The 17,540-nt window shown below is 45.3% G+C and overlaps 1 protein-coding gene across 2 annotated transcripts in view; it reads right to left on the minus strand.

The window, feature by feature from the left end:
- LOC145344932 (exocyst complex component 6B) overlaps positions 1-17,540 on the minus strand; it is a 595,965-nt gene that overhangs the window by 493,982 nt on the left and 84,443 nt on the right. For both annotated transcript variants that reach the window (XM_080192414.1, XM_080192326.1), the window contains exon 5: positions 9,852-9,897. In XM_080192414.1, coding sequence (XP_080048540.1) covers positions 9,852-9,897 — 46 coding nt within the window. The remainder of the gene's footprint in view (positions 1-9,851; positions 9,898-17,540) is intronic.

Genomic DNA, 17,540 nt, shown 5'->3' on the forward strand with positions numbered 1-17,540 from the left:
CCCTGGTGCCCTGTCCTAATGCAATGAAGCAAAGATTTGACATAAATCGGTCTTTTTTGATTGGTAGTCAGTGACTAATGGGTTTCCACAGGAATCTGTGGTAGGAACCCAGCCATTCATATTATACATTTATTTGGAAGAGGGAACTAAATGTATTATCTCCATATTTGCAGATGATACAATGTTTGGTAGGAGGGTGAGCTGTGAGGAGGATGCTGAGATGCTTCAGTGTCATTTAGACAGGTTGAGTGTGTGGGCATCTGCAAGCCAGATGTGGATAATCCTATTTGACAACCAATCCTCTATCCACACTAACACCCTACCCCCAACTCCATGTCCCCTGACCTTCTGCAATAACCTCTTGTGAGGTACCTTGTCAAACGCCTTCTGAAAATCCAGAAAGACCACATCCACCGGCTCTCCTCTATCCACTGCCCTAGACACATCCTCATAGAACTCCAGTAAATTTGTCAGACACGACTTCCCTTTAATGAAACCGTGTTGCGTCCGCCCTATCAAGCAATTCCCTTCAAGATGCCTCGCAATTTCCTCCTTAATGACGGATTCTAACATTTTACCTACAACAGACGTTAAACTAACTGGCCTATAATTCCCCGCCTTTTGCCTGGCACCCTTCTTAAACAACGGCGTAACATTAGCCGTTTTCCAATCTTCCGGCACTTCCCCGGAATCCAGCGACGTCTGGAAAATAACCACCAAGGCATCCACTATAACCTCCGCCATTTCTTTCAGAACCCTCGGATGCATTCCATCCGGTCCTGGGGACTTGTCCACAATCAGCCCCTCCAGTCTGTTGAGCACCACCTCTCTAGTAACAGTAATGTCATTAAGACCCTCCATTCCTACCACCTTTCCATCTCTAACACCCGGCAAATTATTCACGTCCTCCTCCGTGAAGACAGAAACAAAAAAGTTATTCAAGACCTTAGCCATATCCCCATCCCCTACCACTAGCTCCCCTTTCTCATCCTCTAAAGGACCAACGTTCACCCTAGCCAGCCTCTTCCTTTTTATATATTTATAAAAACTCTTGCTATCCTTTTTTATATTAAGTGCTAGCCCAGCCTCATAGCTTCTCCTACCCTCCTTTATCAACTTCTTTGTCAATCTTTGTTGACATTTAAACCTTTCCCAATCCTCTTCTCGCCCACTGCTCTTAGCTACTCTAAATTCCTCCGCTTTTAATTTAACACTTTCCTTCACCTCCTTCGTTATCCACGGCTTATTACCTCTCTTCCTACTGTCCTTTTTAACCATCGGAATAAATTTCTGCTGAGCACCAAGAAAGATCTCCTTAAAGATCCTCCACTGCTCCTCAGCAGACCTACCTTCCAACACGCTTGGCGGTTGGTGACTAGTGGGGTGCCCCAGGGGTCGGTGCTGGGGCCTCAGCTATTTACCATTTATATAGATGATCTGGAGGAGGGAACGGAGTGCAGGGTGTCGAAATTTGCTGATGACACCAAGATTGGGGGAAAGGCAAATTGTGCGGAGGGTGTGGAGAGTCTACAGAAGGATCTAGATAGGCTGGGCGAATGGGCCAGGAAATGGCAAATGGAATTTAATGTTGGCAAGTGTGAGGTGGTCCACTTTGGTAGGAAGAATGGTAGGAAGGACTATTACTTACGTGGCGAAAAACTGCAGCAGGCGACGGTGCAGAGGGACCTCGGGGTCCTTGTGCATGAGTCGCAAAAACCCAGCTTGCAGGTGCAGCAGGTGGTCAGGAAGGCGAATGGGATGCTGGCCTTCATAGCGAGGGGGATTGAATATAAAAGTAGGGAGGTCTTGCTGCAGCTGTATAGGGCATTGGTGAGGCCGCAGCTGGAGTACTGTGTGCAGTTTTGGGCGCCGCACCTGCGCAAGGATATTTTGGCCCTGGAGGGAGTGCAGAGGAGGTTTACTAGGCTGATACCAGAGTTGAGGGGATTGAGCTATGAGGAGAGGCTGAATAAACTAGGCTTGTACTCGTTAGAGTTTAGAAGAATGAGGGGAGATCTCATTGAGACGTATAAGATGATGAATGGGATGGACAGGATAGAGGTGGAGAGACTCTTCCCGCTCAAAAAAGACAGTAGGACTAGGGGGCACAGCCTCAAGATAAAGGGGAGGCGGTTTAGAACGGAGTTGAGGAGGAACTTCTTCACTCAAAGGGTGGTGAATCTCTGGAATTCTCTGCCCGTTGAAGTGGTGGAGGCTGCCTCGCTAAATATTTTTAAGAAGCGGGTTGATGGGTTCTTGATAAGAGAGGGGATTAAGGGTTATGGGGAGAGGGCGGGAATGTGGAACTGAGCCACAACAGATCAGCCATGATCTTATTGAATGGCGGGGCAGGCTCGAAGGGCTAGATGGCCTACTCCTGCTCCTATTTCTTATGTTCTTATCCATTTTGGTAGCAATAATAGGAAGATAGATTACTATTTGAATGGGGATAAATTGAGAGAGGTGGATACTCAGCAAGACCTTGATGTCTTCATGCATTCAGTCGCTGAAAGTAAGCGCGCAGGTACAGCAGGCAGTAAAGAAGGCAAATAGTATATTGCCCTTTATAGCAAGAGGGTTTGAGTATAAGGATAGGGACGTTTTGCTGCAATTGAATAGGACTTTGGTGAGGCCACACCTGGAGTACTGTGTGTAGTTTTGGTGTTCTTATCCGAGGAAGGATGTCCTTGCTATAGAGGGAGTGCAGTGAAAGTTCACCAGGCTGATTTCTGGGATGGCAGATCTGTTATATGAGGAGACTAAGTCCATTAGGATTATATTCATTGGAGTTTAGAAGAGTGAGAGGGGAATCTCATACAAACTTATAAAATTCTAACAGGATTAGACAGGGTAGATGATTCAAAAAGAATATTCCCAATGGTAGGGGTCATTGTTTGACGAAAAGGGGGAAAGCTTTTAGAATAAGATGATGAATGGGATGGATAGGATAGAGGTGGAGAGACTCTTCCCGCTCAAAAAAGACAGTAGGACTAGGGGGCACAGCCTCAAGATAAAGGGGAGGCGGTTTAGAACGGAGTTGAGGAGGAACTTCTTCACTCAAAGGGTGGTGAATCTCTGGAATTCTCTGCCCGTTGAAGTGGTGGAGGCTGCCTCGCTAAATATTTTTAAGAAGCGGGTTGATGGGTTCTTGATAAGAGAGGGGATTAAGGGTTATGGGGAGAGGGCGGGAAAGTGGAACTGAGCCACGACAGATCAGCCATGATCTTATTGAATGGCGGGGCAGGCTCGAAGGGCTAGATGGCCTACTCCTGCTCCTATTTCTTATGTTCTTATGTAACTGAGATGAGGAGAAATTTCTTCACCCAGAGGGTGATGAATGTGTGGGATTCACTACCACAGAATGTAGTTGAGGCCAAAATGTTATGTGATTTCAAGAAGAAATTAGATATAGCTCTTGAGGGGGTGGGTGGGTGGGTGGGGCGGGGGGGAAGGGAAATCAGGATATCGAATTCAATGATCAGCCACGATCAAAATGAATGGCGGAACAGGCTCGAAGGGCCGGATGGCCTATTCCTGCTTCTAGTTTCCATGTCCCTAATTACACTAGATAATTTCCTTCTTGTTATCACATTGCTGTTTTTGAGAGCTTGCTGAATGCTGCTGTTTGCTGCATTACGGCAGTGACTACACGGCAGAAGTACTTCACTGACAGTAAAGCACTTTGGTACACCTTGATCATCACAAGTTTTTTCTTGCTCTTAACAGCTATCATGCCAGCTCCCTCCTCAATGTGTCAGTTGGCTCTCTAATTAGCCGCCTTCTCTGGAAGTGTTCCTCATAGGCCCTACAAGAACAGAAAATCCTTTATGCTTTAATCGCCAACATTGTGACTAAGTTTATTGCTTAAATTCAAACAAGAGACAGTCAGCTGCTGTGACCACACGTGGGATTGAGTTTTCTCTGAATCTCGAAGTACCACTACATTGTGCACTTATTTCTGAATGAGAAATTATGATTCAGCAGGCTAAACTTCTGGAGAAAATATGGAAAGAGTGAGAAATTATCATCTTCCCCCATTGTCTGTAAACCACACACTTTCACAGGATAAAAGAAATCATTCTTTGCCATTCTTAGTAGCTCCTCCTCTGACACACTTCAGGAGATTTCCCACCCCCACACCCCAACCTCCTCTGCAGACTCAACACTCTTCTGCTCTCCCAACCATTCCTTTCTCACCACAACCCCCAGCACTACATCTCCAACACAATAACTTAACTTTACCGATGATTTAACCCTGCAGTTACCTATGTCCTTCAGCCTTCCTAAAATCCATGCACCTTGATCTCACCACTGAAGTTACAATTAAACTCTTCTTTCTCTTCTTCAAGGAGCTAACTATAATCTTGCCCTTGGACGTCAGTTTCCAGCTTTGATGATTCTCCATCATGTATCTCGTTCAGATCTCTTCTGTTCTTGACTCGATCTCATAACCACCTCCCAGAAGGTTTGGTTTCTTCTTCAAAGCAACAACAGCCAGCCTAGCAGAAGACTGTTCATCTTTGGAAATGTTTTGCTTAGCCCCTGACCATCCAACATCTTCTTCTAATCCAATTCAATTGTCCCCCACTCGAGTATGCCTGTCAATTTTAGGTGGATTGGCCACGCAAAATTCCTCTTTTGTGTCCAAAGATATGCAAGTTAAGCGATTGAGTTATGGGGATAGGGTGGGGGATCAGGCCTAGATACAGTGATCTTTTGGAAGGGCAGTGTATACTTGATGTACTGAATGGCCTCCTCCTGTACTGTTGGGATTCTATGGATCTGCAATCCTACCCACAATCCACTTACCACCCTTACCACCCTTTCCCATTCTAACCCCTTATGCACTTTTTCCTAACCAGAATATAGCAATTAGTGCCATAAATAGGATTTCTAATCCTGATTCTGGGCCATTCTTAGAGAGAAATTCACAAATACCGAGCTCCATCCCTCCCTCAGTCTCCTTCTTACAAATGAACATAAGAACATAAGAAATAGGAGCAGGAGTAGGCCATCTAGCCCTTCGAGCCTGCCCCGCCATTCAAAAAGATCATGGCTGATCTGTCGTGGCTCAGTTCCACATTCCCGCCCTCTCCCCATAACCCTTAATCCCCTCACTTATCAAAAACCCATCAACCCGCGTCTTAAAAATATTTAGCGAGGCAGCCTCCACCACTTCAACAGGCAGAGAATTCCAGAGATTCACCACCCTTTGAGTGAAGAAGTTCCTCCTCAACTCCGTTCTAAACCGCCCCCCACTTTATCTTGAGGCTGTGCCCTCTCGTCCTACTGTCCTTTCTGAGCGGGAAGAGTCTCTCCACCTCTATCCTATCCATCCCATTCATCATCTTATATGCCTCAATGAGATTTCCCCTCATTCTTCTAGACTCTAACGAGTACAAGCCTAGTTTATTCAGCCTCTCCTCATAGCTCAACCCCCTCAACTCCGGCATCAGCCTAGTAAACCTCCTCTGCACTCCCTCCAAGGCCAAAATATCCTTGCGTAAGTGCGGCGACCAAAACTGCACACAGTACTCCAGCTGCGGCCTCACCAGTGCCCTATACAGCTGCAGCAAGACCTCCCTACTTTTATATTCAATCCCCCTCGCTATGAAGGCCATCATCCCATTAGCCTTCCTGACCACCTGCTGCACCTGCAGGCTGGGTTTTTGCGACTCATGCACAAGGACCCCGAGGTCCCTCTGCACCGTCGCATGCTGCAGTTTTTCGCCACAGAGCACGTAAGGAAGCCATTCAGCCTATCGCGATTGTGTTGGCTCTTTGAAAGAGCAATCCAATTTCCTCACTCCCTTGCTCATTCCTTATCGCCTTCCAAATTTTTCCCCAACAAAGAAGCTCTTTAAAATCCTATCATACGGACCAAGCTTTTAGTCACCTGTATTTCCTTATGTAGTTCAGTGTCACATTTTATCCAATAACATGAGGTGTTTTGGGATATTTCATTATGTTAAAGGCGCTGTATAACGTTGTTGTATATCCAATTCCATTTTGAAACTCGTGAGTGAATCTGTTTCCACTGCCCATTCCAGGCCACAACAACTCACTGTGTAAACAAAATCTCCTCACCCCTCAAGTCCTTATATGAATTTTTGTAAATTTGCGTCCTCCACTTAACTGCACCCCACCACCACCAGTGGAAACAGATTTTCCTTATTTAGTCTATCAAAACTCTTCATAATTTTGAACACCTTGAGCTTGTCTGTGCTTTGTCTCCTCTAAAGGGAAAATAATCCCACTACAACGCCTCATCATCCCACTCATCGCGCCTTGTGCTTCGATTTGACTTTGCTGATGTTGGGCACTGTGGATCTTGGCGCTTTATCTAGTACTTGCCGCTGAAACAAAGACATGCATTCGGAGGCCCCAAAGAAATATTCAGCCTCCTCGCACAGGTCTCTAAATTACAGCATCCATCAGATTCCAATACACAGAAAATCCTTTTTCCAGATGTTGGATAATGAAAAGCATTTGAGCTTTGGAAAATGTATTGTGCGCAGAATTTCCAGCTAATCAACTGCAAATTTTGCTGCAACCCCACCGCACCGACGTCAGAAATAAACTTAAATCTGAACAGCCCTGCAATTAATCAGCCTCTCAAAAAGAGGGAAAAGGGAGATGCCGCTGCAGAGGACTGTGGGAAAATGAGAAAACAATAACCTGCATTTATGTAGTGACTTTAACACTTTTTTTAAATTCCCAAGATGCTTTGAAGGAGCATGTACTGACAAAATTTAACACCGACCCACCAAGGAGACAAGTTCAAGCAGCAGCTTACTGCTACGAAGAAGAAGAATAAACACAGACAAACCAATCATCTGCAACCTATATATCAAGCTCTGAGATAAAAACTAACACAGCTCAGTTGATCCTGCAAAATCCTCCATGCCAACATGAGGTCAGGTGTCTGAATCTACCCAAGCTAACCATCACCCTAGCAACCTACTCTCAACGTCTGTTGTTTAGGATATATCCAGCAGCCCTTATTCACCAGAGCATTGTTTTCACTTTGGATTCGCAAAGACTACCTGCTCTAGACCCCAATACAGCTTTTCTCTCCCTCAATGGCAACAAGACGAAGGAGATTGTCATCGACTTCAGGAAGCTTAAAGGAGAACGTGCCCCTGTCTATATCAATGGGATGAAGTAGAAAGGGTCGAGTGCTTCAATTTTTTAGGTGTCCAGATCACCAACAATCTGTCCTGATCCCCCCATGCTGACACTATGGTTAAGAAAGCCCACCAATGCCTCTATTTTCTCAGAAGCCTAAGGAAATTTGGCATGTCAGCTATGACTCTCACCTACTTCTCCAGATGCACCATAGAAAGCATTCCTTCTGGTTGTATCACAACTTGGTATGGCTCCTGCTCTGCCCAAGACCACAAGGAACTACAAAAGATCGTGAATGTAACCCAATTCGTCACGCAAACCAGCCTCCCACCCACTGACTGTGTCTACACTTCCTGCTACCTCATCAAAGGAGCCAGCGTAACTAAGGACCCCATGCGCTTAGGACGTTCTCTCTTCCACTTTCTTCCTTCAGGAAAGAGATACAAAAGTCTGAGGTCACGCACCAACTGTCTCAAGAAGAGCTTCTTCCCTGCAGCTGTCAGACTTTTGAATGGACTTAAGTCGATCTTTCTCTACACCCTAGCTATGACTACACCACTACATTTTGCACTCTCTCCTTTTCTTCTCTATGAATGGAATGCTTTGTATAGCATGCAAGAAACAGTACTTTTCACTGTATGTTAATACATGCGACAATAATAAATCAAATTAAATCATGGAGTCATACAGTCATAGAGGTTTACAGCATGGAAACAGGTCCTTCAGCCCAACTTATCCATGCCGCCCTTTTTTTTAAACCATTAAGCTAGTCACAACTGTCTGCATTTAGCTCATAGCTTATAAGTATTTTGTTTCTGTTTTGTGGCTAACTGACCCGCTCTTGTAAAGGGTTGGCATGGACACAATGGGCTAAATGACAATCGCCTGCAGCCATTCTACTGTGAGTGTCACATCTGACTTTCCAAAGCCTCTCCACCACTACAAAGGGCAAGTTAAGAATGTGATGGAACACTTTCCACTTGCTTGGACAAGAGTGGCTAAAAAAAAAAAGCACAGGAAACTTGACACCATCCAAGAATGGTAAGCAGTCTCACAACACCAGTTAAAAGTCTGACAGGTTTATTTGGAATCGCGAGATTTCGGAGCACTGCTCCTTCATCACCTGATGATGTATGTGGACATACATCATCGTTTCTTCATTGTCTCCGGGACAAACTCCTGGGATGCTAACAGAATTGTTGCGTGCCTACACCACATGGAAAGGTTCAAGAAGGCAGCCCAACAATACCTTTTGAACAACCGGGGACTAGGGTTAGGCAATGAGATGCTGGACCTGCCAGCAAACCTGTGCATCCTGAGAATAATGAAAAAGAAACCTCCCACCATTGCAGTTGACTACAGTCACAAAGCTTTAGCTGCAGCGCCTTTTGTGTTTGAAAATCACTATAATTTCCCTCATTAAATTAATTTGTTTTGAACCACAGCACCGCCAGCCAGACACACAACGAAGAGTTTTGCACGGATGAAAAACATTCTATTTTTATGCCTTTTTATAAACAGAAAATTTGAAGATCAGACAAGATGTCGGGAAAAGTAAATCATTTGACTAAATAATTCAAAATCAGACTATCCTTCTTTACACAACTTGCCTTACAGCAACTACGTGACATATCCGATTTTACCCAAGTGGGAACTCGCAGGCCTTGTCACATATCTTCATGTGTAGGTTTATATTTCCATCCTCTTGAATACATTCTCCATTCTACCTCACCTCCATTTATTTTTATCTGCCCTTCCATAATAGAACATAGAACACTAAGCACAAACAGGCCCTTCGGCCCACAAGTTGCACCAATCATATCCATACCTACCAGGCCTATCTATAACCCTCAATACCATTAAATCCCACGTACTCATCCAGAAGTCTCTTAAAAGACCTCAATGAGTTCGCCTCCACCACCACCGACGGCAGCCGATGCCATTCTCTCACCACCCTCTGAGTGAAAAACTTACCCCTAACATCTCCTCTGTACCTGCTCCCCAGCAACTTAAACCTGTGTCCTCTCATAGCGACCATTTCAGCCCTGGGAAATAACCTCTGAGAATCCACCTGATCTATACCTCTCAACATTTTATAAACCTCTGTCAGGTCGCCTCTCATCCTGTGTCTCTCCAGGGAAAAAAGAGCGAGCACCCTCAGCCTATCCTCATAAGGCATGCCACCCAATCCAAGCAACATCCTTGTACATCTCCTCTGCACCCTTTCAATAGCATCCCCATCCTTCTTGTAGTGAGGCGACCAGAACTACACACAGTACTCCAAGTAGGGTCTGACAACGGTCTTATAAAGTTGCAGCACTATCTCCCAACTCCTAAACTCAATTCCTCGATTAATGAAGGCTAGTACCACCATATGCCTTCTTGACCACATCCTCCACCTGCGAGGCCGATTTAAGAGCCCTATGGACCCGGACCCCAAGGTCCTTCTGATCCTCTACACTGCTAAGAGTCTTACCCTTGATATTATACTCCTTCATCCCATTGGTCCTGCCAAAATGGGCCACTACACATTCATCCGCATTGAAGTCCATCTGCCACTTCTCCGCCCAGTCTTGCATCCTATCTATGTCTCACTATAATCACTTTGCTATGTAAATAAACTTTGAGCACCTAACACTGGCAGAGATAAAGCCGAACAACAAGATGCCCCTTACAGCCAGCAAGCATCAACACAGAAAATCAAAACCAAGTGTGCCATTTACCTTTTAGTCTTCAGCTGTTCCCGTAATTTACTGTACATCTCCAGTACTAAAAAGAAAAACAGAGAGAGAGAGACATCAGAGACTGGAACAGACATTTTGCAATGTATTTTTGTTACAATGGATGCCATTTTCCTTCAATGCTTTCTATCCATAAATGGTTTTAATATTGCATTTTTATTTTCTTTAACACAACTAAATTTTATTTACATTCACAGGTTATTCCTTTGGTCACCAGCATGTCTCAGAATGACACCAACCACCATACCCAAGGATCAAAAGCCAAGACAGCAAGGAATCTGTCCAAAGACTGTGTTCTTCTGGGCTGAGGTTCGCTGGGTTTAAACAAGTGCTGCATTACACAGACACAAACTCTAACTGGGCCCTCCACAATGTGTCCATTGGCATTGCAGAACGCAGCTACCAGTGCAGAATATTCATAGGTTTCCTGTTATTTATCGAGCTTCAACCACCCAACAGGTTAGAATGTTGGCTCGTGGAGTTAACTGGAGTAGAATGGGACAAATCCAAGCTCCCAAAAACAAAGAAAATTACAGCACAGGAACAAGCCCTTTGGCCCTCCAAGCCTGCACGGATCATGCTGTCCATCTAAACTAAAACTACTTACCCTTCCAGGGACCATATCCTTCCATTCCTATCTTTTCTATGTACTTGTCAAGATGCCCTTTAAAAGTCAGTATTGTATCTGCTTCCACCATCTCCCCTGACACCGAGTTCCAGGCACCCACCAGCCTCTGTGTAAAAAATTTGCCTCATACGTCTCCTTTAAACCTTGCCCCTCACACCTTAAACCTGCGCTCCCTAGTAATGACTCTTCCAACCTGAGAAAAAGCTTCTGACTATCCACTCTGTCCATGCCCCTCATAATTTTGTAGATTTCTATCAGGTCACCCCTCAATCTCCATTGTCCCAGTGAGAACAAACCAAGTTTCTCCAACTTCTCCTCATAGCTAATGCCCTCCATGCCAGGCAACATCTTGGCAAATCTCTCCAAAACCTCCACATCCTTTTGGAAGTGTGGCAACCAGAATTGAACAGTATTCCAAGTGCAGCCTATGTAAGATTCCATAAAACTGCATCACGACTTGCCAATTTTTAAACTCAATGCCCCAGCCAATGAAGGCAAGCATGCCGTATGCCTTCTTGACTACCTTCTCCACCTGCATTGCCACTTTCAGTGACCTGTGTACCTGTACACCCAGATCCCTTTGCCTATCAATACTCTTAAGGGTTCTGCCATTTACTGTATATTTCCTATCTGTATTAGACCTTCCAAAATGCATTACCTCACATTTGTCTGGATTAAACTCCATCTGCCATCTCTTTGCTCCTGTTTGGTGCTCTGTTAGTCCACTTTGCTCTTTAACATAGAACATAGAACACTACAGCACAAACAGGCCCTTCCGCCCACAAGTTGCACCGATCACATCCATACCTACCAGGCCATAGAACTACGTGTAACTCCCAATCCCATTAAATCCCACGTACTCATCCAGAAATCTTTTCGAAGACACCAATGAGTTCGCCTCTACCATCACTGACTGCAGCCGATTCCACTCACTCACCACCCTGAGTGAAAAACTTACCCGTGTATTTGCTCCCTAGCATCTCTCTGTCCAAGTCTCCAACCGATCTACGTCCTGCTGTATTCTCTGATGGCCCACATCACTATCCGCAATTCCATCAACCTTTGTGTCATCCGCAAACTTACGGATCAACCCAGTTATATTTTCCCTCAAATCACATATATATTACAAACAGTAAAGGCCCCAGCACTGATTCCTGAGGAACGCCGCTTGTCACAGCCCTCCATTCAGAAACGCACCCTTGTACTGCTACCCTCTGTCTTCCATGACTGAGCCAGTTCTGTATCCACCTTGCCTCTAAGCTGCGAAGGCCTGTCTCTCCGGACTGTATCAAGGAGTCAGGCTCACTGGCCAATTGTCAAAACAACAGCACAGTCTGGGAATCAGATTATCCAATCTGTTGCTGACTTTTCATTCCCAATTCCCTATCCCTAGCGTCCCATTTCAGAACAAACTCAATCCCAAAGAAACTTCAACCAAAGAAAGGGAGGAATATAGAACCATCATCGTCAAAACTGAGCCAACTATGGGATTGAAGCAGGCAAGTCCTCCGGGCCTGATGGCCTGCATCCTAGGGTCGGTGTTAGAGATAGTGGATCCATTGGTTACAATATTCCAAAATTCCCTGAATGTGGGAATGGTTCTGGTGGATTGGGAAAATGCTAATATAATATTCAAAAAGAGAGGGAGGCAAAATGTAGGAAACAAGAAGCCAATTGGTTTATCATCTGTTGTTGAGAAATTGTTAGAATCCATTATAAAGGAGATAATAACAGGACATTTAGAAAGTCAAAATGCAACCCGTCATGAAGGGTAGGTCACGATTGACTAATTTGCTTGAGTTCTTCGAAGATGCAACAAGCAAAGTTGATAATGGGGATACTGTGGGACTTCAGATCAGGACTTTGAAATAACTTGCCACAAAAAAAGTTAGTACACAAGGTTAGTTCACACGGAACTTGGGGTAATTTATTAGCTTGGATAGAGGATCAGCTAACCAACAGAAAGCAGAGAGTGAAGATAAATAGGTCTCGAGTTGGCAAGATGTAACTACTGTGTCACAGGGTTTGGTCCCTGGGATCCAATGATTTACAATCTATAATAATGACTTGGATGCAGGGATAGCAGGTACCAAAGCAAAATTTGGAGATGACATTAAAATAGGTGGGATGGTAAGTTGTGATAATGAAATAGGCATGGTAGCACAGTGATTAGCACTGATGCCTCACAGCGCCAGGGACCTGGATTCAATTCCCAGCTTGGGTCACTGTCTGTGTGGAGTTTACAGATTCTACCTGTATCTGCTCTGGTTTCCTCCCACTGTCCAAAGATGCATTAGGTTAGGTGCATTGGCCATGCTAAATTGCCCCTAAGCGTCAGGGGGTCTAACTAAGGTAAATACATGGGGGTTGCAGGGATAGGGCCTGGGTGGGATGATGGTCGCTGCAGGCCTGATTGGGCCGAACGGCCTCCTTCTGCACTGTAGGGATTCTTTGATTCTATAAGAAATTTACAAAAGGATATGGATAGGTTAAGTGAATGGTGTGAAATTTGGCAGATGGAGTTGAACATGGATAAATGCGAGGTTATCCATTTTGGTAGCAAAAATGCAAAGGCAAATTATCTAAATGGAAAGAAACTTCAGTGCAGAGGGATCTGGGTGCTTCAGAGCAGAGGGATCTGGATGTCCTCATGCATTAATCACAGAAAACTAGTATGCAGGTATAGCAGGTAATAAGGAAGGCAAACTGAATCTTAGCTTTTATTGCTAAAGCAGTAGAATATAAAAGAAGTGTTTCTGCACTGTACAAAATATTAGTGAGCACTTCGAATATTGCGTACAGTTTTAGTCCCCTTACTTATAATCATTGAATCTTGAGAAGGGAATATACAAAACACATAACAATTATCAAATTGTTCACTTGTCATGACTGTGATTCAAAACATAATTATAACAAGTCAAACAAAGACTTGTGAATGAAAATTTGTGCAGTTTTGGCTTTCAACCAGTGTGTCATTTTAACCTAGCTGGCAGCACTCTGGTCTCTGAGTGAGTTATGAGTTCAACTCCCACAGTGTAGGTTGAACACACTGAACTGAGGGAGTGCTGCATTGTCAGGGGCACTACATTTCTGATGGGGACATCAAACTAAGGTATCGTCTCTGCAGACGTGACACTAAAGATGCTAAAGATATGACACTACTCATGAAAAAGCAAGGAGGATAAGACTAAGATCCCTCCTCCACCCACTACTCATGAGATATCTCTGGCATTGAACTGCCACCACTATGCCACATAACAACAGTGACTACACTGCAAAGTAATTGCGGCACGCAATGGGTGGTGCCATGGAATCACAGTGGTTAGCTCTGCTGTTTCACAGCACCAGGGGCCCGGGTTCAATTCATGGTTTGGGTCATTGTCTGTGTGGAGTCTGCACGTTCTCCCCGTGTCTGCATGGGTTTCCTTCGGGTGTTCTGGTTTCCTCCCACAATCTGAAAGACGTGCTGATCAGGTGCACTGACCCGAACAGGCTCCAGACTGTGCAATTAGGGGAATTTCACAGTAACTTCAGCGCAGTGTAAGCCTTATTTGTGACTAATAAATAAACATTAAACTTTAAGTAATTGCGTGAAGTGCCTTAGGAGCTGCTACGTTAGTGGAAAAATAATCACAATTCCACTTTACCAATTGTATTTTTGCTGCAAGACTTTTCACTGCAAACGACAGGCAGGTAATCCAAGATGGACGGGGTCCATTTATTTCACGCTGCCAGGCACAACACGGCAGCTAATTCAGAAGCAGCTACAAAGCAGAAAACTGCAGTAATTTTCTCCAACAAAGTCTGCAATTGGACCTCTCCTCCCATCCTTCCGAAACCCCTCAATAAACGGCTCTGCTAAGCTCTTCAGCGCTCACTCGCAATCATTCAGGAAATTATACTGACAGAGCTGCAGAGGCCTCAGTGCTCCTGTCAACACTTGTTAACAAATCATACCTTAACTTTGAATTTCATCCCAATTCTTTGGGTTTTTTTTAAAACTTGACGTCCCCTGCAGTCCCCCATCCCCCTCATCCTGCTGTAAAGGTTGTGCAGGGCTGAGTCCATAACTGCTGGAGTTTAACAGCGAGCTTGCAGAACGCATGGCAACGTTGCAGTCGGGTCATTGTGACTGGAGACGGGGCCTGATCGCTCACTGGCCCAGTGAGATGGGGGAAGGGGGGTACCAGGTGGGTCTCTGGTGGGGAGGAGGGGGGTCCGCTGCCATTCTGCAGGCATTTGGTGGGGGAAGAAGGGGGTCGCAATCGATCTGGGTCGTTGCGGGGGAGGGGAGGGGTGGATGGATGGATAAGGGGGACAGTGATGTTTGTTGAGGCCATCGCTCCCACTTTTAGCTCCTGGGAGAGATGTGACACGGGCGTGATTTTGAATTTTTTTTCTCACTGCGCATGCGCGGTTCAGGGCTCCCATCATTTTGGGCATGCTAAACCCCGCGATTTTTTTTCAGCCTAAGTGCATACGGGGGCGCCTGAAAGCAGATTTCTAAGTCGGATCTGAATTGCGCCCAGATCCATTAAAATCAGACCCTTTAAGCAAAAATACACCTCACCAAACAGGTACCTGCGCAGCACTTTAGACTGACCAGGTTTCCATCTGGTGGCAGACATTGCTCAGTGCAGTTACCAGCTGAAGCTCCAGAGACACCTGCACTAACCAGCTTCTACCATTAGATGGAGCCCAGGACGTCAGTGGAAGTCCAGAAGCAGAAGAACAGCAGACCCCAGGGCCAAGGGTAAGAAATGGGCAGAAGGCAAGACCCAGGAGCAAAGGAGGAAGGCGAGGCCCGGGAAAGAGGTACTGAGGGCTAGAGTAGAAGAACTGAGGGAAAGGTCTTGCGTGTAGGCAGACCACAGAAGACTACATTGCAAAAGGAGGCTATTTGGCACATCGGGTCTGCACCAACTCTCACAGAACATCTTACCAAGGCCCCCTCACCCGCCCTGTCCCTGTAACCCCACACATCTACCATGGCTAATCCCAAATAATCTACACATTTTAGGACATGAAGGGATAATATAACATGGCCAATCCACCTAACCTGCACATCTTTGGATCGTGGGAGAGACACAGGAAGAATGTGCAAACTCCATATAAGAACATAAGAAATAGGAGCAGGAGTAGGCCAACTAGCCCTTCGAGCCTGCCCCGCCATTCAATAAGATCATGGCTGATCTGTCTTGGCTCAGTTCCACATTCCCGCCCTCTCCCCATAACCCTTAATCCCCTCTCTGTCTTGCTGCGGCTGTATAGGGCATTGGTGAGGCCGCAGCTGGAGTACTGTGTGCAGTTTTGGGCGCTGTACTTACGCAAGGATATTTTGGCCTTGGAGGGAGTGCAGAGGAGGTTTACTAGGCTGATGCCGGAGTTGAGGAGGTTGAGCTATGAGGAGAGGCTGAATAAATTAGGCTTGTACTCGTTAGAGTTTAGAAGAATGAGGGGAGATCTCATTGAGACGTATAAGATGATGAATGGGATGGATAGGATAGAGGTGGAGAGACTCTTCCCGCTCAGAAAGGATAGTAGGACTAGGGGGCACAGCCTCAAGATAAAGGGGGGGGGGCGGTTTAGAACGGAGTTGAGGAGGAACTTCTGGAATCTCTGGAATTCTCTGCCCATTGAAGTGGTGGAGGCTACCTCGCTAAATATTTTTAAGACGCACACAGACAGTGACCCAAGCCAGGTATCGAACCCGGATCCCTGGAGCGACCGTGCCACCCCTGTGGCAGCCAATATAATAAAAGTAAGACTGGCAATATTAAACATGCCTACTGACTCAATCAAGGGACGAGGCAGAGAGAAAAGGGTCAATGTTTCAAGTCTGGATAACCCGTCCTGAGCTGTGATTAGAGATTGCCTTATTGGTGATTGAAATGATGGGACGAGCGAGTCCACATGAGATAACAAGGACAAGGGAGCTGCCATGAATATAGTTTCGGGAGTTTATATGGAGGGAAGGATTTAGGAGAGATAAGAGGGCACCGAACTCAGAGGAGAGAGGGCGTGACAAGTTGAGATGGCTGTTGAAATCAGAAGTCACCAAGTGCAGACAATGAGGGAGGAAAAAGCGAGGATATCTCAGAGAAAATATTTATCATGCTTAGGAGAGCAGTTCAGAATGATTACTTTGAATGAAAGGAGAGAGGAACGAAGCAAGGTGAAAAGGGTATAAAGTGCAGAGTTGGCAGGGGGATTGGTGTCAGACCAAGATGAGGTTTGGTGATAAGTGCCACACCGTCACTGTGATGGTCCTGATGAGCAAGCGGTGGAACACTGGGAGATGGTGGTGCAGTGGTAATGTCACTGGACTAGTAGTTCAGATATGTAGCCGAATAATGTGGGTTCAAATCCCACCACCACAGCTGATGGAGTTTGAACTCATTTTTTGAAAAAATTTGGAATATTAAGTTAGCCTCAGTAATGGTGATCATGAAACTGTCATCAATTGTTGTAAAAACCCATCTGGTTCACTAATGTCCTTTAGGGAAGGGAAGGAAATCTGTTGTCCTTAGCTGGTCTGGTCTACATGTGACTCTACAACCACAGCAATATGGTTGACACTGAAATGGTCCAGCAAGCCTCTCAGTCCAAGGGCAATTAGGCTTGAGTAACAAACACTGCCCTTACCAGCAGCATCCACATCCCATTAAATATAGAAAAAAAAAGACCAGGCCGGGAGATTGCACTAGCCCTCAGCCATGTTTCCATAAGACCACGATGTCAATGCAATCACCCATGTTAAGTTCATGATCGGCAGTGAGTGCATATTCTGAGGGAGACACATAGTGGAGTAAAAGAAGGGTTAACAGGGTCAAAATGAAGTTGTGTGGTTGAAGTTTAATTTCACTGTTGCAGCTTGGTTGAGATGATTAATCATGCCAACAGTTAAGGTTTTTGTACTTCAGTCTCAGCGTTTAAGATTGGCTGACTCCTTATTAGTCAGTGCTGCGAAAGCTTTTTAAACATTCACTGTAGAATCTGCAACACTGATGAGGATGTTCTGTGACTCCTGGGATTAACAGAAT

This window comes from Carcharhinus amblyrhynchos, chromosome 1 (genome assembly GCF_965287045.1).
Source record: "Carcharhinus amblyrhynchos chromosome 1, sCarAmb.v2.hapA, whole genome shotgun sequence".
Classification (NCBI taxonomy): domain Eukaryota; kingdom Metazoa; phylum Chordata; class Chondrichthyes; order Carcharhiniformes; family Carcharhinidae; genus Carcharhinus; species Carcharhinus amblyrhynchos.